The sequence below is a fragment of the Strongylocentrotus purpuratus genome, unplaced genomic scaffold (assembly GCF_000002235.5).
Source record: "Strongylocentrotus purpuratus isolate Spur 01 unplaced genomic scaffold, Spur_5.0 spur5_contig_867, whole genome shotgun sequence".
NCBI lineage: Eukaryota > Metazoa > Echinodermata > Echinoidea > Camarodonta > Strongylocentrotidae > Strongylocentrotus > Strongylocentrotus purpuratus.
The window spans coordinates 972394-999857 of NW_022145576.1; the positions used below are offsets into that span (position 1 = coordinate 972394).

The following is a 27464-nucleotide window of genomic DNA, read 5'->3' on the forward strand; positions in this document are numbered from 1 at the left end:
GCGAAACTTCACTCAGTTGCGAAAGGCTCAATTAAAGCAACTCTTTCTCTCTCTTTCTCTCTCTCTCTCTCTCTCTCTCTCTCTCTCTCTCTTCATTGATATATCATATTGCAGTACAGTCTCTTCATTTAGGCTGTATTTTGTATGGGGTAAATTATAAAAAAAACCTGCAGGGCAACCTAATGTGCGTCAATAACGAGGAGGGGGAAATGAGACGCCTCCCAGTTTGAGTTGATAAAAATACATTAATAATTTTTCCCCTCTCCTTTTCTGAAAGGGGGCTTACAGTTTGCCCACAATAAAAAAGTGCCCCAATTTCCCGCCTTTTGACGCCAGGCCTATTCGACAAATCAAGGAAAGGGGAGGGTAAAACTCCATTACCCCTGTTTAGTGCCTGTCTCCGTCGAACATGCATATCACAAGAGTAGACTACTGATTAATTTGTAATATAGGTATATGAGAGACTATATATTTTTTTCAAAGATAAATTTTGAAGAACATTCCCTTCAGAACAAACTGCCTCCAACCAAAAGCATCAAATTTCTCTTATTCCTCCCCAAGGAGCCGGAGCCGGGAGGACTGAGGAGAAAAATATCTTGCACCACTTTCCCCTTTTACACGTAATAAGGTAATAAGAGTGGATGCATTGCGATATATCATAACCACCACCTACAGAAAGACAAGATAACGAGATGTGACTGACTCCGGGGGGCGTTATTTTCTTCTGCGGCACAGATTGGGGCTTTAAAAAAAAAAAGAGGTCTTGATTTAACCCTAACCCTAACCCTAAACTTTCCCATAGGCCGCCATCCTAGTCAAGCTTCGCTTATGATTGCGGTCTCCTGCACTTTTTCAACTGATAGTTTGGATAATACTTTAAATTTATAATAATATGTTATCGAAATATTAAGTTTTGTTATTATATGTACATATGTAAAAATTTAAAAAAAAAAAAAATAAAAAAACATTTTGACACGAAGTTATCATTGTATGTATATTTTGTATTATACCTTACGTTTATATGTTCTTTGTTATTTTGTTATTATAATTGGAAAAATGCAGAAATAAAATCAAAATCAAAATCAAAACCAATCTGTGCCGCAGAAAAAAATAACGCCTCCGGGGGGGGGGGGGGTACTCACATATAAAGACATACGGCGGTGTGCCGCTCTAATGGGCCACTTTTTCACCCAAAAATCAAGGGTCCCATTTTTAACAAAAAAATCCGGTTTTTAAAAATTTCCAAAATTTTCAGGTGTTTGCATTGCACCCGAAAATGTTGGCAGACACACTAGTGTTGTGAAAAATGTGCTTTACTTCGAGAAAAATCCCCCTAAATGACCCTTAATGGTAGGGGCTTCTCGTGGCCTGGGCGGCACACCCCTTTCCAAATCAGGTAAATCAGCCCACCCCCACCCTATTTTCACATCGCATAGGCCTACGCGCCCAACATCGAAGATCGTTCTAGAAGTGCACAACCCAAGTACTGCTCTGTATAATTTCGCTGATGCACGAGAGTATTGCCGTCAAAGGGGGATGTATAGCTTGTACGGGCTGTATGATATGAGGACCAGCGAAACGCATGGTAACGCATTGATCGGATATCAAAGGAGAAAATTCTAACCAAGCATGGCCGCCATCAAAGCTCTAAATCCCAAAGCCGAAGTAGCTAGAGCAGCCGCAGCTCTCGCAGTTAATACAAGTGCAGCTAGAGGACTTCAAGATGTCTTACGTACCAATCTCGGACCGAAAGGAACTATCAAAATGTAAGAAATATCTGTTTATTTCAGGGTTGTTTCCTCAGTGCGGCTAACGGCGCGGCGGGCACCTCGGCCTCGTAATGCAATGCACTGTAACTTAACTGTACGACGGAACGGCTGTTCCGCCGCCTGAACTAACCCGTGAACAAGGAAGGAGTGATCAGTGCCGCCGCGCCGTGTACATGTGCCCTATTCATGAGTCATCATCTGTCTTTTAAGTTTTAAAAGTGTTAGGTTCGACTTTTAAGAAATAAATTACAAATTCTCCATTGTTTTGAATGAAACTGCTGTCATGCCATTTTATTTTGCATGTGTGTAACTGTAACCAACGAAGTCAGAATTTTGAATTTATTTTCTTTTGACTTTTTTTTTTTGTCGTCGGTCGGCTTGCTTGAAAACCTGACCATTTTGCCGATGACAAAAATGACCTATTCCCAGGAGATCTGATATTAAAAGAGCATTAATTTGAACAAAAATATATCAGTATCAGTTACCATTTGACTTTGTTTTAGAAGGTTTCCCCCTTTTTCACAAGCATGCTATAAACTAGACCGAAAGCTTCAGTCTCTATAATCGTCGGTTGTTCCACTGAGACTACGTCTGGCTCCACTAGACCTCCGGTTATAGAGACTGAACGACTGCCTATGCCAGCCTGTGTTGAACTTATTCCGCTAGATTTTAGCCGCTAGGCCCCTCCCACAAACTTGCCACGGCCGTATTGTTATGCCCCCAAAATCCCCCAAAATGTCATTTTACCTCGTTCATTTCCAATTTTAAATTAGGCCTAGGCTATAATACATCGGTTCCACTTACTAACTTCATTGATATAATCCGTTTAATGGTCCTTTTTAAGGAAATTATCGGTCAAAATCGACATCCATGTTGAAAATCTTGCAAGCCGTGTTTAACTCTCGCTGCCGTCAATCTCATCCCTTCTAGTCTACGCCGAAGGCAAAATGATTATGAAGGAAAAACTGTGATAACGCCATTACGAACGTGTAGATGGCGCACAGTTTTTCCTTCATAATCATTTTGCCTTCGGCGTAGACTAGAAGGGATGAGATTGACGGCAGCGAGAGTTTAACACGGCTTGCAAGATTTTCAACATGGATGTCGATTTTGACCGATAATTTCCTTAAAAGGGACCATTAAACGGATTATATCAATCAAGTTAGTAAGTGGAACCGATGTATTATAGCCTAGGCCTAATTTGAAATTGGAAATGAACGAGGTAAAATGACATTTTGGGGGATTTTGGGGGCATAACAATACGGCCGTGGCAAGTTTGTGGGAGGGGCCTAGCGGCTAAAATCTAGCGGAATAAGTTCAACACAGGCTGGCATAGGCAGTCGTTCAGTCTCTATAACCGGAGGTCTAGTGGAGCCAGACGTAGTCTCAGTGGAACAACCGACGATTATAGAGACTGAAGCTTTCGGTCTAGCTATAAACTAGCCTTAAGGGCTCTCTCGAAATGTTTTTTTAATGATATTATTCGAGAGAGCCTTAAACGGCTCCCATGCCCCTGCACGGAGAGGCATGTAAACAAAACTCAAAAGTGGTCCAAAATCACACTTTCGCGCACCCGACCAATATTGGACAGTGGCTTTGATAAATTTTGTCCGAGTTTTGGTCTTAATTAGCGCTTTAATTTCAAAATCGGATCTAAAAATAACAAAATAAGAGCAATTTTCTTACCAGACCGATACAGCTCAGCTCCCTTTTCACGTGTACCGTGTGAATTCACGATGTCTACACAATGGTGATGACCTCTGACTAGCACTTCGTAAATGTGCTGCTTCCGTATAATGCGCTGAATAACACTCATACAGCGCATTATACGGAAGCAGCACAATTTACCCACAATTACGGAAGTGCCAGTCAGAGGTCATCACCATTGTGTAGACATCGTGAATTCACACGGTACACGTGAAAAGGGAGCTGAGCTGTATCGGTCTGGTAAGAAAATTGCTCTTATTTTGTTATTTTTAGATCCGATTTTGAAATTAAAGCGCTAATTAAGACCAAAACTCGGACAAAATTTATCAAAGCCACTGTCCAATATTGGTCGGGTGCGCGAAAGTGTGATTTTGGACCACTTTTGAGTTTTGTTTACATGCCTCTCCGTGCAGGGGTATGGGAGCCGTTTAAGGCTCTCTCGAATAATATCATTAAAAAAACATTTCGAGAGAGCCCTTAAGGCTACTATAAACAGTAGAGGCGCTGGTCTGAGAATAAGGATCGTCCGCACAAATCACGTCCTAAAAAATAGGTCTTTAAGGATGATCTTTAAATAGCGATCTGCACGTTGGCGATGCAAAAAACAGATTCTGCGATGATGCTCGAAGATGCATGTCTCACTTACGGAGCGCAGAGACTTGGGAATATGGACAACCCATTAAATGAGAAGGTGAACTGGGGGTATTTTATTACATGAAAATTCTTTTTTTCTCGCATTACTGATTTTTTAAGTGTAACCCTTAACTCGCAGCGCTGAAAAAAAAAGATGTCCACAAAAATGTGGTCGATCCTCAATTTTTTAGGACGCAATTTGTCCGCGTTTACAAAGACATCCTCCTTTATGCAGACAATCCTTATTCTCGGACCAGCGCCCCTTACTGATGAAACTTAGCAAGGATTTTTGTTATGTTTTTGTCCATGCCTTATGCCTGGTCACGGTGGTAGTATTTTTTTGAAGTGTTGTCCGAGGCTGGGGCTGAGGAATAGCCTCTTTTTTTTCTTCCTTTTTTTTATAGATCTGTTCAGATTGACGATCATCACAATAACTTTATTCTTTTATCACGTCACTTCTTGTAAGATGTAAAACTACATTACGGCAGTACGCAGCAAATTAATTTCTAACATGATCATCATTCTTTTATGGACTATTTGATATGGTTTTGCACATTTTTATATCTGTAAGTTTTACCTTTGTTGAACTTGTTTTTCTTTTCCAGGTTGGTTTCTGGAAGTGGAGACATCAAGCTCACTAAGGATGGCAATGTTTTGCTGCATGAAATGGTAAAAATTGTAGCAAATTATGCAAAAGTATAAAATGTTTACTTTATCGGCCTGAAAGTATGTAATACCGACTCTTGATATTTTCTTTACAATTCAATTCATGATAAAAATCTTGGTAAATTTTTTAAAAGTTCAAATCTAGTTTATTCAATGAGGATATGTTTTTATAATAATAAACTTTTAAACAAATGATATAGATCTAAGCCCTCCACATGCTACTTTATTGAATAAAGTCAAAATAACAAAGAAACAATCATTAAGTTACGTTTGACTCACTGTTTTCATACAAATAAAAATTGAAGTGATTGTGAGATAAATTATAAATGTATCTTTCATCCCTCAAAATGATGAGTGTGGTTGTATTTTAAACGAAGGGCATCAAACTTTTTTTCAAAATCATGTTGGCATATTGCTAGGTATTATACATTTATTTATAAAGTAGAGATGTCAGATGTCATTAAATTTAGATAAGAAACTACCAGTTATCAAATTTATTTAGAAATTTTCTTAGTTATTTTATATTCTTTTAAAATAAATGTATTGGCATTGTCTCTAGGGGTCGGCAAAACCACATATTACATGTATGAGCAAAAATAATGTTTGAGTAGTAACTTGTAAAGGGGGGGGGGGGGAATGATTCTTTGGAAAACTGAAGAAATCCAAAGAGCTATGGCAACTACATGTACATGTAGGAAAACAGTTTTCCAGTGTTAAATTAAATACTTTATTCTATCCAAAAAAATAAGGAAAAATTACTAATTAGCAAATTTCATTTAACAAAATCAATTTTGTAAGTAACAGGAGAAAATATGAAATGCAAAGTTTTACAATAGAAAAGAAATTGTAGCAGATTAAACATACATGTACCATAATTTGCACACAATGAGTATGAGTCCAGTTCATAATCCCCCATTTCCACACTCTTTGTCTTACAGCAAATCCAGCATCCCACTGCATCCATGATTGCCAAGGTAGCCACTGCTCAGGATGACATCACCGGAGATGGGACAACCTCCAACGTTCTCATCATCGGAGAGCTTCTCAAGCAGGCTGATCTCTATATCTCAGAGGTAAAAATGGGAAGAAGATATCCCCTAAAAATTGATAATAAATGTGGATTAAAAAAAAAACTCCTTGAAGCACAGGAAAACTCAGATTCAGACAGATGGGAAATGCATTTATAATGGCAATTTAATTGCTTCAAGGAGGATTTGTCTTGTTTCAACCAATAGTTTTCTTCCTTTTTTTCATAATTTGAAAATATTGTGTATTATCGTATGGTGGCCTTTGATTTAAAAAAACATAATAAATGAAGTCTTTAAGTTCAACTGAATGGTAATATGCACTCTCCTTTCTGTGATGTGATGACATAATAATACTCAACTCTACTAGAGAAAAAATTGTTTTCTTGTTCATGTCATATTGCTAATAAATGCATACACTGTACATCTGTCAACTAAAGTTTCTATAAAAATTTGAATTGAAACTGAACTGAATAAAATATCTAAATTAAGAATCTCATTGGTGATGAGTGATATCGTATGGTATTCTGTAGGGATTCCATCCAGGCATTGTGACTGAGTGGCTTGAGTTCTTGAATGAGAAGGAAATAAAGACAAAGATGAAGTATTTAGATCTTAGAATCACATTGACGAAAAGTGATATATACATGTATTTTGTAGGGACTCCATCCACGCATTGTGACTGAGGGTTTTGAGTTGGCCAAGGAGAAGGCATTGGAGACCCTAGAGAGCGTCAAGGTTACCCAGGAGATCAACAGGGATCTTCTCATCAGTGTGGCAAGCACCTCACTACGTACCAAGGTTCACCCTCAGCTGGCTGACCTACTCACCGAGGTAAGGGCCGGAGACTTGCGGCTTTGTCCACAGAAGATGACCTGGGGCCCATCAAATAGAAAGTTGATATTAATCGCAAGTTATTTGCGATTGATATTAATCGATGTACGGTCGACACTATATGGGCTCCAAGATTCTTTCATTAATACTAGCTAGCTAGCTAGCTAAACCTGTGCCATGCACACATGGTAACTGTTAGGGTTAGTGATAGGGTTATAATGATCATGCAAACCCACCTTTCATCAACCCATCGTAAATTCATGCTCATTTCTCTATGTACATGAAATTGGTAACATAGGAGACATGAAATTACCAAATACATGTACTTTGAACTTTTCCAATTTTCTTCAATACAGAAAATTTCATTGACAAAAGAGACATTTTTTAAAGAAAGCATGAAGATTTGAAGATTATTCAGTGAGAGTAAAATTGAGATGTTTGTTATTGGAGCCATGTATATGATAACTCATTCAGATTGTTGATGTTGATGTTCTTGGTTAAATGTATCAATTCTCCATGACCTGTAAAATTGAGATGTTTGTTATTGGAGCCATGTATATGATAACTCATTCAGATTGTTGATGTTGATGTTCTTGGTTAAATGTATCAATTCTCCATGACCTAGGTCATCTGACCCGCTGTAGATCAAGTCTTCTGGGTTTTTTAATGTTTCTAGAAGCACACTTAAAATAGAATCATGCATCTCAAATAAGATACGGTACGGACACCAATATCGTTTGAATACATGGTACAAAATAAATTTATGTTACCGATCTCTTAAAATACACACAGCTAACACACTAATATTGATTGAATACACGTTATAAAAATGAATTTCTATTAGATGTTCTCTCACACACACGCAGCAAAATAGTTTTGAAAACTGTGAACCATATATATATATATATATATATATATCTTGACACTTGGTCCCATGCATGCATTTCCGTGTCCTTACATCCACAGGTGGTAGTGGATGCAGTGCTAGCCATCCAGAAGCCCAACGAACCCATTGATCTACACATGGTTGAGATCATGCAGATGCAGCATCGTAGCGACACCGATACCTCCCTGGTACGAGGCCTGGTGATGGACCATGGAGCCAGGCATCCTAACATGAAGAAACGCGTTGAGAAGTCCTACATTCTTACCTGCAATGTGTCTATGGAATACGAGAAGAGGTACGTCACGGCTTGCTATTACCAATGTAGTGTAAATCGTTAGGAGGCATCATCTTTTATATTCAGGACTTGTTTTTTATGGGATTACTGCCATGAATCGAAATTGAACTGGTGGTAAATTTTTGTTAGAAAATCATGAGGATTCTGAATTTCTGATGCCGTGAGTGAATATGGTTGCCAGCTACTTTTGATTATATATTTGGACACACATCAGTGCACCTCAAGGGATTAAACTCCTACCTCTTTGTCCCACATTAACTGTTGATTTGATAAAATTATTCCTGGTGTTGGCTGACGAACTGCAAACAGGGAGAAGTATTTTTATACAATTTTTTTTATTTGTTTGCAGTTTCAACACTAAGTAAAGGAGTTCCAATGAATATTACAGATTTTTTTTTAAACAAGCCAACATGAAAACAGCGAAAGATGATAATTTGTCCTTTATATTGCAGAGCTGGTGGGGAAGGGAAAATTAGCAGAAATTCACATCAGAAGTACCAGTTTCCTTTTAATTGATATTCAAGTATGCTAAGTTTTTAGTCAATCAACCAGTTGGCGCCAATTTTAGAATTTACCTTCGACTTGCCGATAATGTTGCTTCCATGAAAGCACAAAACAGATCTCTTCACTTCGTGTATCCTTGGTCATTTTCCTCTGTACAGTGAGGTGAATGCCGGATTCTTCTACAAGTCTGCCGAGGAGAGGGAAAAGCTTGTCCAGGCTGAAAGAGCTTTCACTGACGAGAAGGTCCAGAAGGTCATTGACCTCAAGAGGAAGGTCTGCGAGGGAAACGACAGAGGATTCGTTGTCATCAACCAGAAGGTATGTATAATGATAATAATAGTTGGTTGTTTATTCAGAAATGTGGCTGAAATGTACTACATATTTACAAAACTACTTGTATGATCAAATAATACACTGAATAGAATCGTAACAATAGCTCCAGGGGGGTGTTTCACAAAGATCCTAAGTTGAACTTATCTCTAAGTTGGACTTAAAAAATATGGGAAGCCATTAGCATCCTTGAAAATATTTTGTAATTTTTGTTTAGAAGGTATAAAATGTTGATTCAAATCATTCATATTTTCTATTATCATGGGAGATTTCATTTTCTTGATGTGGAATTTATGAAAAGACTAAAATACTTGAATTTTTGCCTTTTAATATATTTCATTTTAAGGCTACAAATGGCTCTCCATAATATTTAAGTCCAACTTAGAGTTAAGTTCGACTTAGGATCTTTGTGAAACACCCCCCTGGAGTGTCAAATCTGGCAGACATGAGCGCTATACAAGAGCCCACTATTATTATCATTAGTATATCATTTTAATATAAATAAACATTAATTCAAATCTCTTCATGCAAATATGAATAATACTCGCATGTGTGTCTACCATTGAAATGAGTGGTGCTTTTTAAAACTATATAGGTGAGGGATCATAAATAATTTGAGGCCTTATTAGGGTTTAGGGTTAAAGCTTCACCTTAACAAGCCAATGGGAATAAAAGTATTTAGTAGCTGATGGGTTAATTGACCAGCTTGCTAATGATGAGCTATCATCCTACCTACATTGTTTGAGAAATACAATGAGAACACAGTATGAATTCTGATGATGCAGATTGGTCAAACTTACATTTACCGGTATTGTGATTTTTAAAAGACCGAGTCGAGTTCTCTCCATGCGGGTGCATTGTCAAAGAAACTGTAAGACAGCAGTTGGTAAAGTTTGATTGTGTATTACATCAAAACCGATGTGTGCTGGGAAGTTTGGGAATCATTAATTTTTTAAACCTGGATTTATGGAGCATTTGAGTCAACAAATTCTGATGAATGTACAGGTTACCCAAACACATCATTATGGACATTAACTTATACTGAAACAATGTTCAAACCAAGAGTTATCTTTTAAGCTATTTTGTAAAGCTTTGCATAAATGACAGCTTGACAACCAGACAGATTTGTTTTCTCCTTAATTTGATTAGATAGACTAATATGTGAGGAACCAAATTTCATTTGTATGTTCTTCATAGATAAAGGAGTGGGGTCGTTTTTATATTTTGTTCAGTTTTACTAGAAAATGTAAACTAGGACTGTAGAAATTAAGAATATGGGGCCAGTCACCACGAAATGAGTCCAGTGTAGCATTAGGCTCAATCGTAGTAATAGCGATGTATAGTGTGTTTGTACTGAAAATTGACCCACCTACCACATTTAAGATTTTTCCAAAAATCGACTTATTATTTCCTTGTTTGTTGAAAGTTTCATTGAAATCGAATGATGGGAAGTGTGTTGTCGCTATGTTGTTGTTGACCAGACTATAATATGTTACGCATCATTAACTTTATACCTAATTATCTCAAAACTGGGTAATCCCATTGTTATAAAGTCCAATTAGGTTTTTGTTCATATTTCTGGATATAATTTATCAATTTTAATGTGTGACCCCTTAATTTAAAGCTTAATGTAGATTCATATAATACTTAAAAACAGGAATAAAATTTTGACCAACTGGACTCATTTCGTGGTGACAGGCCCCATATATGTTTTTTTTTATTGCTTCAAAAATATTTTCGAACAATGAATATTGTTAGTTTGGAATGTTTTCAAAATGTTAATACATTAAAAACTATAAGATTCATATTGGGTTACCTTTTTGAGCAATTTATATGTAATGTTCTGTCATTGTTGCTATCTTCACAGGGTATTGATCCTCTATCCTTGGACATGCTTGCCAAGGAGGGTATCATGGGCCTCCGTAGGGCCAAGAGGAGGAACATGGAGAGGTAGGTTAAACAGTTATGATCCTGGTATGACTTAAATGTTGCCACTTTCACCAGTATAAAGGACATTGTAGTAGCAACGCAAAACTGACTCCACACTAACCTTAAACTGAACCATTCTCGGCTCTTCAAGGCAATGTATTTGTGTGTTTGGTCTGTATTGGGTCTCGGTGTGACTGGGGCATCACTGAAAAGGGGATTTTCTTGCATGCATATTTCAAATTTAAGTAGTATTAGTTGTATGAAAATAAGCATGACAAATAACAGTACTTTGGACCAATTTTAATGCAACGTGTATGTGTTGTGCCATATACCCATTTCTGTTCGTAGTAGGGTTACTATACACTGTTTTCTATAAGATTTGGTCATCGCTGATCTGAAAACCACACAATACATTATCAGTCATACATGTATGTACTACAGAATCAACTTTTGTCTATAAACCATTACATTTTTTCACAATACAATCCTATGACCAGCAATCAACCTCATTATCAATTGTCCTTATTGACTAATTTGTGACAGGTTGCCCCTGGCTTGCGGTGGTGTAGCAGTGAACTCCTTTGATGACCTGACCCCAGACGTTCTAGGAGAAGCCGGACTCGTCTATGAACATGTCTTGGTAAGTAGTGCAAGGGAAATAGTCTCTGTGTATTGAGCTAGTTGAAGGTTGTTGTGTCCAGTGATATTCACGTCAGCACTTAATCAGTGGGAAATCGAACATTTTTTTTTTTTTTTTAAAGTTTCGGAAATGGAAGAAAAAAAAAAATCAAAATATGAATATCCTTAAAAATAGCAAAGGACCATCATCTAACAAATTGTGAAATCCGGCCCCATTTCACAAAACTTGTCATCAGTGACAAATTACAGTTTTTGTTATAAGCTAGTGAAATCCTTGATTCTGATTGGTATCAGCAGATTTGTCGCTGATTTTAGTCATTTGTCATTGAAATAGGGATGCCAGTGTTCAGGCCCTGGCAAGTTATTATCAGACCATAGTTTAGGCTTTTTTGTGTACAAAATAGCTCATTCTAGGTGATTTTCAGGCCCTCTGATCGATTCTAACTGGCATCCCTGATTGAAAGAAGGCTTTGTGAAAAGGGTCCCTAAAGTTCAGGTTATAATCATGACGAATTGGAATGTGATATGATGAAATATGTATTTGACCTGAGATATAGTATTAAATTTGATGACATGAACATCCTGTGGTAACCAGGCTAAAGCTAGAGTAATAATTTATTTTGATTACTTCCTTCTCTGTGCGAAGTTGCAACAACTGGAATTCAGTTCATCACAAAAGTGTAAACCAGTTCAAATTTATCCTTTGGAAATATTGGTACAGCCACCCCCTTAAGTACAGTCCATACCAGAGAGATGGCATTACCTGGAGGGACAAATAAGGATATTTTTATGCCTCGACACGGGAGTGAATATCGAAGTTAATAATGATGGTCAGGGCTGTAGCGGCATAATGGTAATGAATGCTATTCAATAAACTAATACTACTATTGCCATTATCATCTTTGTAGGGAGAGGACAAGTACACATTCATCGAGGAGTGCAAGAACCCCCAGTCTGTGACCATCATGATCAAGGGACCAAACCGACACACTCTGACTCAGATCAAGGATGCTACACACGATGGCCTCAGGGCCGTCAAGAATGCCATTGATGATGGTAAGTACTGCTTCTTGTACTCCCAACACTGTTTACTGTAATTGTAGAAGGTGTAATTTGTTGGTATTGTAATAGGAGCCACTGGTCTGGTCTTGGGATTAAACAGAAACGCCCTGACTCTGATCAAGGATGCTACTCACGATGGCCTCAGAGCTGTCAAGAATGCCATTTTGTGTAATTCGTAAACCCCAACAATTTCTAGCACTTTATTTAAAGAGATAATCATTTAAGATAATCTGTAATGTAAAAGGACATTTTGAACCTACAGAATGATGTACAGCAAATTAATTACGTGAATATTCTTATGCTTGAGAATATATTTCAGATCCAGCTGATACATACATCTACATGTGAATATATATATACAAAATTAAAGAGTTTAAAAGTCTTAAAATCTGATGATCTTTGATTCACCCTCATCAGTAGTTATGCAGCAGCAAATATTAAGCATTGGCAAAATGGTTGGAGACAGCATGGTGGGGGTTTAAATAAAGTTGTTCCAATGATGTCTAGTTATGTGTTCTCCCTGACCTGTGTTTTGAGTCTTGTGTACTAAGCTGATCTCACTTTTAAAATTACTGTGAAGCAGGTTATCCCCTTATGTTGGTAATGGGCTTTATTTGTATGGACATCCATGTCGAGGCCAATAAAAGAGTGTGAGTCAGTACCAGATATTTCAAGGGTTCAGTGACACAGAGATGTAACTCCATATTTTGCCAAAATGAGTACTTGATATCAAAATGTTCAGAAAAATGTGGGCTTTCCAGGAAACACAAGGACTTAACTGCACCCAATACCCCATTGAAGTCAATGGCTAGTGAACCATAGACTTAACTTCTTAAGGCCCAAGTGCTCAGTGACACATAAACCACTTTTTATGAAAATGGCCAAAATGGAGTTACGTCTTTGTGTCACTGACCCCTTGATTTGATGATTGACCTTCTGTATCAATCCTCTTGCAGGTTCTGTGGTGCCTGGAGCTGGTGCTCTGGAAGTAGCCATCTACGCTACCCTCCAGAAGTTCAAGGAGACTGTCAAGGGTCGCGCTCGGCTTGGTGTCCAGGCTTACGCCGAGGCACTTCTGGTCATCCCCAAGGTCCTGGCCCAGAACTCTGGTCTGGATGCACAGGAGACCATGGTCAAGCTACTGGAAGAGTATGCAGAGTGTGGTCAACCCGTCGGCGTGGACATATCTTCGGGTCAGTCACGTTTATTAGCGTATTCATTATGTATTTATGTATTTATCAAGCAGTTTTAATCGGGGTCATCAAATGGAAATATGAAACTCGACTACTACTGAGTCCTACACAACATAAAGATTTAGGTACTAACACTACAAAAATACAATCAACAATACAAAAAGCAAACAAAAAACATTTCAAAAGGGTTACTTTTGATATGAAAATGCTTTGTCAGAATACCTTAGATAAAGTGTGAAAAGAGTAATCCTTTCTTGGTTTGGTGTTGTTTTAAACAGGTTATGTAAATAGGAAATCTTGAATGAAATTATGTGTAGAGAATAATGCTCTTTTACCTTTTTTCGACAGGTGAAGCAGTAGTTGCAGCAACAGCAGGCATCTGGGACAACTACTGTGTGAAGAAACAGATTCTTCATTCCTGGTAAGTGTGACCCAAACATCACTATACCCTGAAATCAGTCACTGATGAATTAATTCACAGAAAAATCAGTATTAGTTAGTTGAAGTGGGAATTGGTAGAGGCAAAGGAGAGCATATTTTGACAAACTTCAAACAGAGTTTTTGCAGGTTTAGGGTTAGAGTTAGGGTAAGGGTAATATGACAAAACAACTGACCATTTTTGCAGTGGGCCCGAGTTGTTCCCGGGTCCGAGTTAGCCCGGATCCCTTCAAACACACTCTCTTGTGTCAAGTTACTTTTTAACAGTTACAACTGGCAGCACATAATTATAAACTCATTGATCCTTATTCTGCTAATTGAGTTAAACCAGACCCTGGGACTAAGATCACATTTAACAGAGATAAACTCACTTCAACTTCCTTTGTTAAACCTGATTTTGAACAAGGGCTTAGACCCACTATCTGGTTTAAATTTTTAGCAGAATACAGGTCCATCAAGTGTTTTGTAAGGTATCATGTGGCCAACACACAGTGAAACCTTACTATGTATCATCTCTAGCAACCAAGGAAGTCAATTTTTCAAATGAGGCCAATGTCCTGATTTTATTTAGTAAATCTTTAAAGCCATTCTGTAGTAGAACCACTAATGCAAAATTCCCTCTAGCGCCATCTCGGGTCAGCTGTAGCAGTATCGTCCCGTAAGTCACTGCTCGCCTAGCTGCGCTGTTGTTTCTCAAATATTGGCGACTACTGCTTTGTTGGGCAAGCACAAAACAAAAAAATATATGCCATGTTGTGACCCAGTGAAACCAAGTTGGCCAAATTCTGTGTATAGATGGCTCTGTACAATATGCTAGGCAGAAAGTTCCATCAGTTCAGTATCGCTTTAAGATTGATCAAGTTAATCTTTGAGACAAGAAATCAGACAAATAATCATTATCTTTCTCTCTCATCTTTCACAGTACCGTCATCGCAAGCAACCTCCTCCTCGTAGATGAGATCATGAGAGCTGGGTTATCATCGCTCAAAAACGGAGGAGGTTAATTCCCCCTTCCCTGGTCTACACGTCTAACCAGCTTAAGTCGTAATATTGTCATGAATAGATGTTTTTTGTTTCAATCGCCAAATGCCCATTCATTCATTCATTTATGGTCCTCAAACATTCTGGTATGATAAATCACTGAAGAGATACTTATAAAAGTGTTCTCTGACACAGTTGTACTCTGTCATTTCACCAATATATTGAAACTTAATAGGACCAACTTTGTAGGCATTCTTGTAACCTGTACCGCACTACTGAACTCTTCCATCATTTCTAGGAGTCATTTATGAAATCAAGTTGCAACATTGTTTTCATATTTATAGTCCTTAGAAATCAATGGAAGTGTACTGTCAAACCGTTCTTAGTGGCCACCTCTATAAAAGGCCACCTGTTTACACTGGTCACCTCTATAAAACGGCCACCTTTTAATAGTGGTCACATCTATTTCCTCCTTGTGGAAGGAAACGTGTGTTGGAGGACCTGTCTATAAAGGCCCCCTGTCTACGGTGAATACATTTTGTCTTCCCTTGGGTGGCCTTAATAGACTGGTTTGAGTGTATTTATATTCTTCTTTCCTCTTAGGCTTGAAGTGGATAGAAACCATGTCATGTGGACATTATCATCACCACTCAGACACTTTCTGTAGTGTTTCGTTGATTGCACATCCCAACAAGATGTCTTTTATTGAGATATCTCTAATCGCTCCCATTTTCTTTTGATTATGTCCGTTTATTTGTTTATAGAATGTTTACTAAGAATGACCTTTACCTCAAATGCCTCAGTGATGTAGAATGGAAACCAAAGTCGTTCAGTCCCTGTAATCAGGTGCTACTAAAAAACATATATCCAGTTTGTTAGCTATTGAATGAATGGGCATTTTGTGAGGAGTCGAGTGTGTGACAATGCAACAGTTTTTGCACTGTCTACTTTTTGTTAATAATATTTCTTTCTTTTTTGGCATTAATGTTGAGGAACGTCACATATATTTAAGCTGATATTTGCTACCGTGATGTAAGGCAGAAAACGTGTTGTGAGAGACCCAGTATAATAATAGAATTCACTGAAAACCTAAGGCTTAGATGAATTTGATGTAACTACCAGTACATTTGACCTGCATTTGTGCATTATTTTCTGGAGTTTTACTCTGGTATATGACACATTTTTCGTATCGTAAATTCATTCCTGGAGCGCAAACATTCTAATGCATGTTTTTACACTTATGTGATTACATCTCTGGTAAATGCACATGTAGTTGGTCCCATATGATATGCACTTGTTTGTAATCTTGTCCAGCAATCTTTGTGAATTGACTGGCAAAACTTCAGTCAAATATTGCTCACTTTATATATTTGTAAGGTTCTAAATACATTTCAAAGTTAGGAATAGAATATCATACCCCCCCCCCCCCAAGTTTTAGACAGTACTCAGAAATTGTCAGTGTTTTGGGTATGGGATAAGGCATTCGAACTGCCAATTCCAATAAAAAAAAATCTTCTTAAATGAGAAAACAGTTTGATAGTACTTTAAACTTGCAAATCAATTGCAATAAAGCTTTATATGATGATGGAAATGATGTTTCCTTTTTTTTAGTACCATGTAATCTGAATGCTGTGAATTGTCGGTTATGATTAAATTCTTGTTTTGACACTGTGCAAATTAAGATGGCAAATAATATATATTATGTTTCTGTGTTTTTCATTTTCATCTATTTTAATAGCCCCTTTTCGTAATGTAATCAAATTTAATGCATAAGTTTTTTGTTACATATTTCATTCACCTGTTATTTAAGAGTCAGAATGCAAATTGCATGTTGATAGGTAGGGCAATCCATTATGTATGTCCTACCTAGCAACAACAAATGTATGCAATTTGACTATTATTCATAACACTTTTCTAAACAGGTGGATGAAATAATATGCGATTATTAGGCACTTAAAGACGAATGCATTAAAATTACATTACGAAAATTGCCTACTAAGCAGATAGCATACTTAGAGCAGTATAAGTAAGTAACTTTGGTAGAGTCGCATTGAGGATGGTTGAGAGAGAAAGAAAGAGAAGAGATACATAGAATGGTGATAGAGGTAGAGAGAGGAGTAAACAAAAAAAAGTATCTAAGGGACAATTGAGTATATGCTGATGAATTCAAATTTACAAGCTGATAGAGATGCTCCAGTTTTATTCATCAAATGCACAATTTTATTTCATTAGTAGCACATGGACATGTTAATTGACAGTCGATAAATTTCATTCCAAGGCAATTTTCATAAATGACAACCACATTGTACTTAAATGAAACTAAAAGAATAGTTGGATGAGAGACAGGAAGACAAATTATATTTGAATCTTCATATTCTAAAATTAAAAAAACTTTTTAAGAAAAGGAGGTAAGCAAACCTATGATAAAATGGGCTGTCAAAGAAATCACATTGTGAGTGAGCTTTAGTCTGCAAATAAATATCATAAATGTTGTCGACAGAGAAAATACCAGATTACGGTTGTCACTGTTAATTTCAGACATGAACTAGATGTGGTTCATTCATGATGGAAGAGATGAGGGACCATATCGCGTATACAATCTAGATAAGATGTTACCCTGATATATACACCGGTTCTTTGGCAAAATCAACTGCATCTTAAAACTTTAATAAAGAATTTATAGCGACAAAAAACTGCAATCATAAACATGACTTTAACAAACCTTGGAACTCTTGAAGGAATGAAAAATAGGAGAATGATAAAAAATGACATTAGCAGAAAAATGAAAAAGATACGCCAAGATGGATAGATAAATAATACATAAATATATATATATATATATATATATATATAATTAATTCATTATCAATACATAAATGAATGAAAACTTGTAAAAGAAATGAAAAAGAAAAGGAAGACTAAAGATTTAAAGAAAACATTTTTTGTGACGTTGCATGAATGACTTCTTAGCATCAACGTCTCTGAATTTTAGGCTTCTAGTACTGTAGAACCTGTCTATAAAGACCACCCAAGGGAGACAAGAAAATCGGTCTTTATACAGGTGGTCTTTATGTACAGGTGCCTATTGTACATGTTTCAATGAGAAACCATTTTCAAGGGAAACAATAAATGTGGTCTTTGTAGACAGGTGGTCACCAAAGCAGGTCTGACTGTACTAGGGAACAATCCATCATCAACCTTAATTTCAGACATGCATTTATTCATGATGAAGATGGTGGTGGATCATCTCATCTATCCAGTCTAGATAAGATGATACCTTGGTGTATACACCGGGTTTGTTGGCGATGGCACAGCCGTGACCCCAGCTAGTAACACCCACCACGTACCAGTGATCGTCAGGTCCGAGGCAAGATAGAGGTCCTCCAGAATCTCCCTGTATATGGGAGAGAAAAGAGGCATGGAAATAATTCATGTTTGTACGAGATTTGGCAAACAATATTTGATACAAAACTTGGAAATCATTGAATGAATATATCAGGCAAACAGCAGGCTGGGGTATATTCAAAACCTTTTTCCTACTCACCGTGTACAAACCAAAATGCTATATTTTCTAGGGATAGGGAAAGCTACAGAAAAGATAGCACTATGAAAGTATAATCCCCTCCCACTCTTTCTTTCTCTTTCTCTCTCTCTCTCTCTCTCTCTCTCTCTCTCTTTCTTTCTCTCTCTCTCTTTTCTTTCTCTCTCTCTCTCTCCCTTTTCTTCCTCCGCCTCTTCCTTCTCCTACTCCTCTTCCTCCTTCTCCTTCTTCTTCTTTTGCTATTTCTCCGTTTCGACCACTATATAATACTGAATGAACCGACCCAAAGATGTTTTTGTCACTGCAGTTATAGACTCTTTACAAGGTGACCACATTTTGATTTTGAAATACGGGACATTTCTAGACTTTGACTTTGTATGGCAAGGAAAAATACGTAAGCTGATAGTGAAGGGAAGGAGCAACCAACTTTGGAAAAGGTCTACATCATTCATATTAAAGCAATTGACATAGAACCTCTCTTTAATAACCATATCAATTAATCCTCGTATGAGGAAACAAACAATATGGGAAGCCAGTCTTCATGCTGGATTATAATGTTAACAAGTTTATGCGTATGAATATAATTGAGTCATCTAGGATCAATATTATATGAACAAATATGAAATTTCAGACCTTTACACATGTTTTCCAGTCGTAAATCATATTTTCATCATAATTATTCTGGTTAATAGAAAGCCAAGTATATAGGTAGATCCTCCCCAGGTTCTTACTCGAAAAATGACATGTGAATTCACAATGCCGCTGAATAGGGAGGGGTGGGGGAGACCCGGGTAAAGTCGTTATCTTGTATAGTCATTGCTCGTCCTCCCTTCTTCCTTGGATAATGATGATGATGACTTTGATGATGGTGATGGTGATGATCATGATAATAAGCATACGAACACGTTTTAAATCAAACCCTCACAGTGCGTTTCTTGTAAATATCACTTACCAAATTAGTCTTGTGATGGATATCCAAACACAAAGTCTTCTCAGCAAAAGTACCAACATTGTCAAAAGTTTTTGCAAGAGAAAATATAGTCGGCATATTCTTATTCGTTACAAAATGTAAATGTATTATATATTAAAAGGTTAGCTAATACGTTCTTATTACTGGACCCCAAGTTTTGTTTCGTTGACTGAGTGGGTTAGCTTGAAAATATTGTATTATAAACCTCTCTTTAGAAATTTAGCCATCTGATTGGTCGAAATTGGAATCGTGAATTCAGCAATTCCCGTTAAAAACAAACGATCAATGCCAGTACCGGTTAATTATGAGTGAGATTCCTGCAAGATTACCGGGAAAGTAGTAAAATTTTGCTGCGATCCCCATTGGTTAACGTATTGAATGGTTAACGTATTGAATCTTAGTGTGTGCAAATGATTGTGACATTCAGTCATATTTCCAGCGAAGATTAACAGACAGTGTCTCAGATTTTCTGTGATGTTTTAACTAATCTTTACTCAAGAAAAGGATAAAGTAAGAATTCTTGGTAGATTTTTGTATCAATTCGGTATATAAAATATATATCGGCTGCTTTAATATTCTAGGCCTGGCTGTTGGCTCTCGGGGACGTTGCATCTTGCCATGAACCCTCGGCGCGCCGCCCCACCCGGCCACTCATAGCAGTCGATATATATACTATTTTTTTCTTCTCATTTTTTTACGTTGTGAACTTCAAACGTCAATACAAAACAATACAATGACTACAATATTATAGAATGTAACATAATACAAAACAATAAAATACAATACTATTTTGTAATCGTTGAATATTTGCATACTCCTTGGCCGCGCCATGGACATTTGTTATATTACCTTATTATACTCTCAAGAAACTACTCTACGAGAAAGTAGGTTAGTTTACAGTCTGGAGCTGTTATATTCTGTAGGTTCTCTGGCGCTGCCCTTATTCAAGTCTTCGAGATCAGTTTTTTTGTTGTTATCTCTAACTGTATGTTTTTCCCCAAGAGGTTGCGTGTTACGTGAGGTTTCCTCTACCCGTTGTCCCTGGGTCCTTTGTTCCACAACAACAGAATACACAACACAAAGTGGTTAGATTTCAGAGGCTGATCTTCATTATTGAGCTTCGTTCTTCAACTCCAAATACTAGACTCACTCGTCCTGAGGACGGTCCGTACAATGTATCTAGATTCGGTAGATACACCCATCACACTCCCCCTCATAAATTAGCACTTATACCAGTAGGAGAAGTGCTATAAAAACATTTCTTTTTCAATGTTGTTTCAGCAACTGCTGTAAGAATACAAAAACCTGAAAGTATTTATAAGTATGAGGTCTTTGTAGATTTAGAAATCTGATAAACAAGTCAGCTTGTAAAACTATACAGTACCAGCATGCAAATGGTATCACAGTGTTGTCTAGTGGTTTTTGTTCATACAATAAAATTGAGTATGAACAGCTATAAGTAAAAACATTAACCATTCTTTTATCATCCTGCTATATCATTTTCATCACTGACTTTTGCATATATCAGAAGTCATTTGTACTAAACATAAAACAAATACAATTCAAATCGCAGAGAAGTTCACCTTAAATGACCTATCAATATCAATATGTCTTCATGCTTCTTTGCAACTTTGAATCTAAACATATTTCTTTGCATACAAATAATAATTAGCAAACTTCAGCAACATTAAACCTGTCTGAAAGATAATATAATATAGCCTTCATGTCAGTTGTAGAAACATGTTACTATTAATCTGAAGTTTTGCATTGTAGTGTAAAACCATATCATCTGTGTTGGTTGAGTATTGAATATCTTCAAGAATATTTTTGATTACTTTTAATATATAACCAAAAATATGGTAAAACACCAAAATCCTTTTTTGTTTCAAAATTCTTTCTTTCAATATTTATCCTGCCTTGGATAAAACATATCAATCAATTTACTGTTTCTGTTTTCATATATATGCATGCACAGACAAAATGATAACGTACTAGTCTTTCTAGTTCCTTGTGTTTGTACCAAAAGGGTTTTAACACAATAATATTATCATGCATGTTCAAATTCGTCAACGAATACGATAAGCACATCACATACATATATACACTGGTTTACAGACATCTGGAAAGCAAACATAAGAAAAATACATTTTTCTTTGAGTCCAATAAACAGTTTCAATGAGTCCAATCAGTCTATGTTCACAATGCTTTGTGATTATTAAAGAAACCATCAAAGTTAAAAGTTCTGGTTTCTTTTCTCACATAGAATTCCAGTGAATTCACCAATGTTCAACTGTTCAAGAATGATGCTTCACTGTAAGTGTTCAACTGTTAGTGTTCAACTGTTCAAGAAATATGGTTCACACAAGGGTTGTTCACTTTTCCATGTGAATATATCAATTTGATGCTCACTTCAGTCCAAAGATCACACACAAGATAAAGCGTCCGCAATAACATTGTCCTTTCCTGGCACATGTAGAATGTCTAAGTCATATTCTTGGAGCAGCAAACTCCATCGCGTCAGTTTTTCATTCTGTTGAGGAATGACAGGGGATTATGATCAGTTAATACCCTCACTGGATGTTGAGATCCACTGACATACACGTCGACATGTCGAAGTGCAAGTATCAAAGTCAATGTTTCTTTTTCCACAGTTTCTTTGAGAAGAATGATATGGGTCTGTCGATACCTTCAGCGTCTGCTTGAGTAAGAACTGCACCAGCACCCACATCACTCGCGTCCACCATCATGCTGAACGGCTGGTTGAAATCCGGAGCCATCAGTACCAGATTGCTAGATAAGAGGGCTTTCGCCTGGTTGAAAGCACTCTCGCAGTCGATTTCCTTTTCAAGAATTTTCAGTTTTGTTGGGTTTGCACGATATGGTGCCTGTTTGATTGGGGTTGGATCACCCACATCAACATCATGCTCAACAGCATCAGTACGAGAGGGAACATCAGCAAATAACTGTGGATATTCACTCAACAGCTCTTTCACATCACTCCTCTCCTTCACAGATAAGTGTGTTAGTTTGTTATCGATGTGTGCTAGAACCTCTGAATTTTTCAATCTCACACATGGGTTCTCTCTCTCAATCTTGCACACTTCTTTCTCAACTTCACACTTTGAGTCACATTCAACAGCACTTAACACTGGTTGTGCTTTATTCTCGTCATCTCTTCGGATATATGTCGTCGCAGCGCACATTATCGTCAATAGTAAGTATTCATTACCTGCCTTTGTCTTTGGCAGAGGACCTACACAATCTACTATGATCCTAGAAAATGGCTCATCGAACGCCGGTATTGGCTTCAATGGTGCTGCCGGTATTTTCTGATTCGGTTTACCTACAACTTGACATGCGTGGCAACTTCTGCAAAAATTTGCAACATCTTTTTGCACACCTGGCCAAAAGAAATGAGAAAGAATTTTCTCCTGGGTTTTATGAACCCCTAAGTGACCTGCAAGTGGAGCTTCATGAGCAAGGCTAATTATGTCCTGCCTGTATGTAGAAGGGACTACAATTTGGTGGACTTCTTTCCACACCTCATCTGCAGGGACATCTGCTGGCCTCCACTTTCTCATTAGCACACCTGCTTTCTTGTAATAACAAACAGGCACAGTCAATGCCTCCTCCTCAGAAACAGCTCTCTCATTCAAAGAAATCAACTGAGGATCTGTCTGTTGCTCCTTTAGCAACTTACTCTTGTTCAAAGATAGTGGTTCAGATTTTTCACTATTTCCTACACTATGAACCTTTCTCGCACTCTCATTCACATTGGAATCAGACTCATCCTCAACCAAACGACAAAAGAAAGAATCTCCTAAGTCAATATCTATCTCATTAGACTTCTTCTCTGACTCAACTTCCTTAGCCATTGAACGAGTTACAGCACATGCTGGGAACACTACTGGAAATTCTGCAACCAACTCATCTGTCTCAGAACTTTCACAAGGACTCGAACTTACTACTGGACATGACACGACTCTATCACCAGCGAGATCATTTCCTAATATGATGGATACCCCTTCCACAGGAAGTGATGGTCTAACTGCCATCTTCACCATACCAGAAACAAGGTCTGACTTCAAGTCTACCACATGAAGGGGTGCCTCCACAAAGCCGTCTCCAATGCCTTTGAGCAAAACACTAGCACCAACAGAAGAACTACCACAAAAGGGCAACGCACTTTTCAAAATCAAGGACTGCGAAGCACCAGTATCCCGCAACACTTTCACTTTTCTTGCTACATCACTCTCTGGTATAGACACATACCCTACAGACACAAACGGTTCATACTCTTTCTGAATTTTTTCCATGTTCGCTGGTACAATTCTACTTTGTGAGTTTGACACAATTTGCACAAATGCATTAGGATGTGCACTAGATTCCTGTTTCTTAGCCTGAAGCGAAGGACACTTTGACTTTATGTGCCCATACTGTTTGCAAGCATAGCACATTCTTTCCTCTGTTACCTGTCCTTGCTGGGACTGCGGTTTTATTTCATCTTTTACTTGTGATGAACTAGTTTTCTGGCTTTGGCTCCAGTTACTGTTTTTCTTAGGTTCTACGCTCACTTTGTTTGAGATTTTGTGTGTGAGCACGTAATCATCCGCGATTCTTGCTGCTTCATCCAGCGAATCGACGCGCTGCTCCTCGAGATGGATACGAACATCCAGTCGCACGCTGCGCTTGAATTCCTCAAGTAGAAGAATTTCACGTAATTTATCATAATCATGATCTACATGGAGAGATGAGCTCCATCTGTCAAACAATTGCTCTTTTTGTTTTGAAAACTCCATATGAGTTTGCGATTCTTCCTTTCGCGCTTTGCGAAATCGCTGCCTGTACGCTTCGGGTACAAGTTCGTAAGCTTTTAGCACGCTCGATTTTACTTTATCGTAATCCGACACATCGGCCATCGACATTGCTAAGTAGGCATCCCTAGCCTTACCGCTAAACTTACTCTGAATCAGGTGAGCCCACATTTCCCTAGGCCACCCCATGCTTTGAGCTAATTTCTCAAAGTGTGGAAAGTACTTTTCCACCCCTTCCTCTTCGAATGGAGGGACCATTCTGACATGCTTTGCAACGTCAAAATGCCTATCAGCATTTCTGCTCTCTTTTCTGTTCACGGCAACAAGTTTTTCTCTCTCCAACTCTACTCTCGCCCTCTCTAATTCCAACTCCTTTATCCTCACTTCATCAGAAACAGAAGACCTACGCTGAGAATTTAATTCAGGAGACCGAGACCTAGACCCTGGAGGAGTCACAATGATACTACCTGCCGCCTCTGAAGACAATACCTCTTCAGCCACCAGAAACTCGACAATCCTATTCAAAATGTCCGACTTTAGCAAATAACGTTTAATGCCAACAACCTCATAATGAGCTGCTACATCCAACAATTCAACTTTAGTCAATGAGCTTAATCGCTCCGCAGACGGATCCCTAACAAACTCTCCCAACGAGAATTCGCTAGCCATCATGCAAAAACCTAGCCTCCTAAATAACCTAGAAAGAACTAGAGCCTGGCTGTTATAATTCCCAGCCAACCTTAAAACACCTAGATTCTACAATATCCGAGAAATCTAGACAACCTGACTGTTATAACCCTCAGTCAAACCCTGCAAATCCATGCAGAAACATGAGAAGACAACAATGTTTTTCTCACAACACATTCACACCACGAATGCCTGAACCTGAAACGGCTACCCCAGCGGTGCCCGACGATATCATCTTAACGAACCGACATCGACAACACACACACAGTACACACCGAACAGTCCGCTCATAAGGAACGTGTATGTAACTCGTCGCACGCAATGTAATGCAACATGCCAGCGCTAATATGATCACAAAAATCACCTGAAAATCATACTTTTCACTTTATATACCTGGCCGAGCCCCCATTTGTTACGTGAGGTTTCCTCTACCCGTTGTCCCTGGGTCCTTTGTTCCACAACAACAGAATACACAACACAAAGTGGTTAGATTTCAGAGGCTGATCTTCATTATTGAGCTTCGTTCTTCAACTCCAAATACTAGACTCACTCGTCCTGAGGACGGTCCGTACAATGTATCTAGATTCGGTAGATACACCCATCACATGCGCTACACCTCTCTACAAACATGACGTTCGTCGAGACCTTAGAAAATATGGAGCGCCAAAGGGGCCAATATCAACAGTCACAAAAACAAACAAAGATGCATACAAACAAACAAAGAAGCATACAAACAAACAAAGGACAGAGCAAAATAGACAAAGTACCCAGAAGAAAGGACCAATTAACAAAGAATAAATCAAAGGTCAGAGCAAAATAGACAAAGTACAGGTCAGAAGAAACAGAGGGCGTTTTGGTTTACGGTAAGCAAATAGACATCAGGCACGAAAACGAGAAAGGACAAACTCAAAAGGACATCACCTCAGCTACGAAGTGACCCTCAAAGGACAACAGAGGGCGTTTTGGTTTACGGTAAGCAAATAGACATCAAGCACGAAAACGAGAAAGGACAAACTCAAAAGGACATCAGCTCAGCTACGAAGTGACCCTCAAAGGACAACAGAGGGCGTTTTGGTTTACGGTAAGCAAATAGACATCAAGCACGAAAACGAGAAAGGACAAACTCAAAAGGACATCAGCTCAGCTACGAAGTGACCCTCAAAGGACAACAGAGGGCGTTTTGGTTTACGGTAAGCAAATAGACATCAAGCACGAAAACGAGAAAGGACAAACTCAAAAGGACATCAGCTCAGCTACGAAGTGACCCTCAAAGGACAACAGAGGGCGTCCTCGAGGTTTTTTTCTTTTTAATCTAGGGCCTACTCCAATATAATACGCTGTAGGTCAATACAACAAATATGGGCTTTCATCGAAAGGGTGCGGTGCGGTGCGGCGCGGTGTGGTGTGCTCAACGCACCCATTCGATAAAAGAGGGGGGCCTTTTCTCGAAAGGGTGCGTTGAGAGCGGAGTACCATTTTAACACACCCTTTCGATGAAAGCGGGGGGGAGGGGGGGGGGGGGTTTTCTCGAAAGGGTGCGTCGACTAGTCTTTCGCATCAGTCGTTTAAAATGAGGATCTCGGACAGAAGGTAATAGTTGCCAATTTAAGTATATCGAAAATGTATTAAGTGAAATGGAATGGTCTTGATTACAGAGTGGTCTCTTTGATGGGGGAGACAGAGAGAAGGAAAAAAGGGAAAGGGAAGATAAAAGGAAAGAAAGAAGAGGAAGAAGAAGAAGAAAAGAGGGAAACGGGGGCGAAAGGCTCTTGCCTCCCCCCCCCCCCCCCCCCGCCAACAAATAAATAGGAGAGAGAGAGAAGGGAAAGGGAAAAGGAAAGAGAAGATAAAAGGAAAGAAAGAAGCATAAGAAGAAAAGAGGGAAAGGGGGCGAAGGGCTCTTGCCAACAAAATAAATAAGAGAGAGAGAGAAGGGAAAGGGAAAAAGGAGATAAAAGGAAAGAAAGAAGAGGAAGAAGAAGAAGAAAAGAGGGAAACGGGGGCGAAGGGCTCTTGCCCTCCCCCCCCCCCCGCCAAAAATAAATAAGAGAGAGAGAAGGGAGAGGGAAAGAAAATATAAGAGGAAAGTAAGAAGAGGAATAAGAAGGAAAGAGGGAAACGGGGGAAGGGCGAAGGGCTCTTGCCCCCCCCCCCTGCCAACAAAATAAATAAGAGAGAGAAAGAGAGTGAAGGGAAAGGGAAAGAAAATATAAAAGGAAAGAAAGAAGAGGAAAAAGAATAAGAAAAGAGGGAAACAGGGGCGAAGTGCTCTTGCCTCCTCCCTCCCCCCCCCCGCCAAAAAATAAATAAGAGAGAGAGAGAGAATCTGTTCTGATCCTGGTCCTGATCCTCAAGAGGGATATAAAGATGACCAATAAGAACGTTATCGTTCGAGAGAGAGTGTTTGTTGCTTCTAGAACATTTTAGAATTAAGTCCCATCACATTGCAGTTGTGGGGAGGGACTATGATTATATTACCCCCTTGGATGGCTTCCCATAAGAGTCCGGCTTTGAAGGTTTCGACTGCGTCGCAGGCAAAGATGCTGGGGGGGGGGAAGTAA

At 38.4% G+C, this 27464-nt stretch overlaps 1 protein-coding gene across 1 annotated transcript; it reads left to right on the forward strand.

Annotated features, from left to right (window-relative positions):
- Positions 1-1568: 1568 nt before the first annotated feature.
- LOC577393 (T-complex protein 1 subunit zeta) lies at positions 1569-16588 on the forward strand. The gene is made up of 12 exons (XM_030975248.1): positions 1569-1766; positions 4715-4778; positions 5714-5848; positions 6461-6634; positions 7601-7815; positions 8478-8637; positions 10517-10599; positions 11122-11218; positions 12126-12273; positions 13236-13472; positions 13821-13893; positions 14833-16588. Exons 1-12 carry the CDS (start codon positions 1630-1632, stop codon positions 14912-14914), a joined length of 1605 nt encoding a protein of 534 aa, XP_030831108.1. The 5' UTR covers positions 1569-1629; the 3' UTR covers positions 14915-16588.
- The last annotated feature ends 10876 nt before the right edge of the window (positions 16589-27464 follow it).

What these genes read in the sequence shown, in the direction of transcription:
- LOC577393 (XM_030975248.1), top strand. Translation starts at nt 1,630, where the DNA reads ATGGCCGCCATCAAAGCTCTAAATCCCAAAGCCGAAGTAGCTAGAGCA. An exon ending in CCGAAAGGAACTATCAAAAT is followed by an intron (nt 1,767 to 4,714) that starts GTAAGAAATATC and finishes TTTCTTTTCCAG; the next exon opens with GTTGGTTTCTGGAAGTGGAG. An exon ending in AAGAGGAGGAACATGGAGAG is followed by an intron (nt 10,600 to 11,121) that starts GTAGGTTAAACA and finishes AATTTGTGACAG; the next exon opens with GTTGCCCCTGGCTTGCGGTG.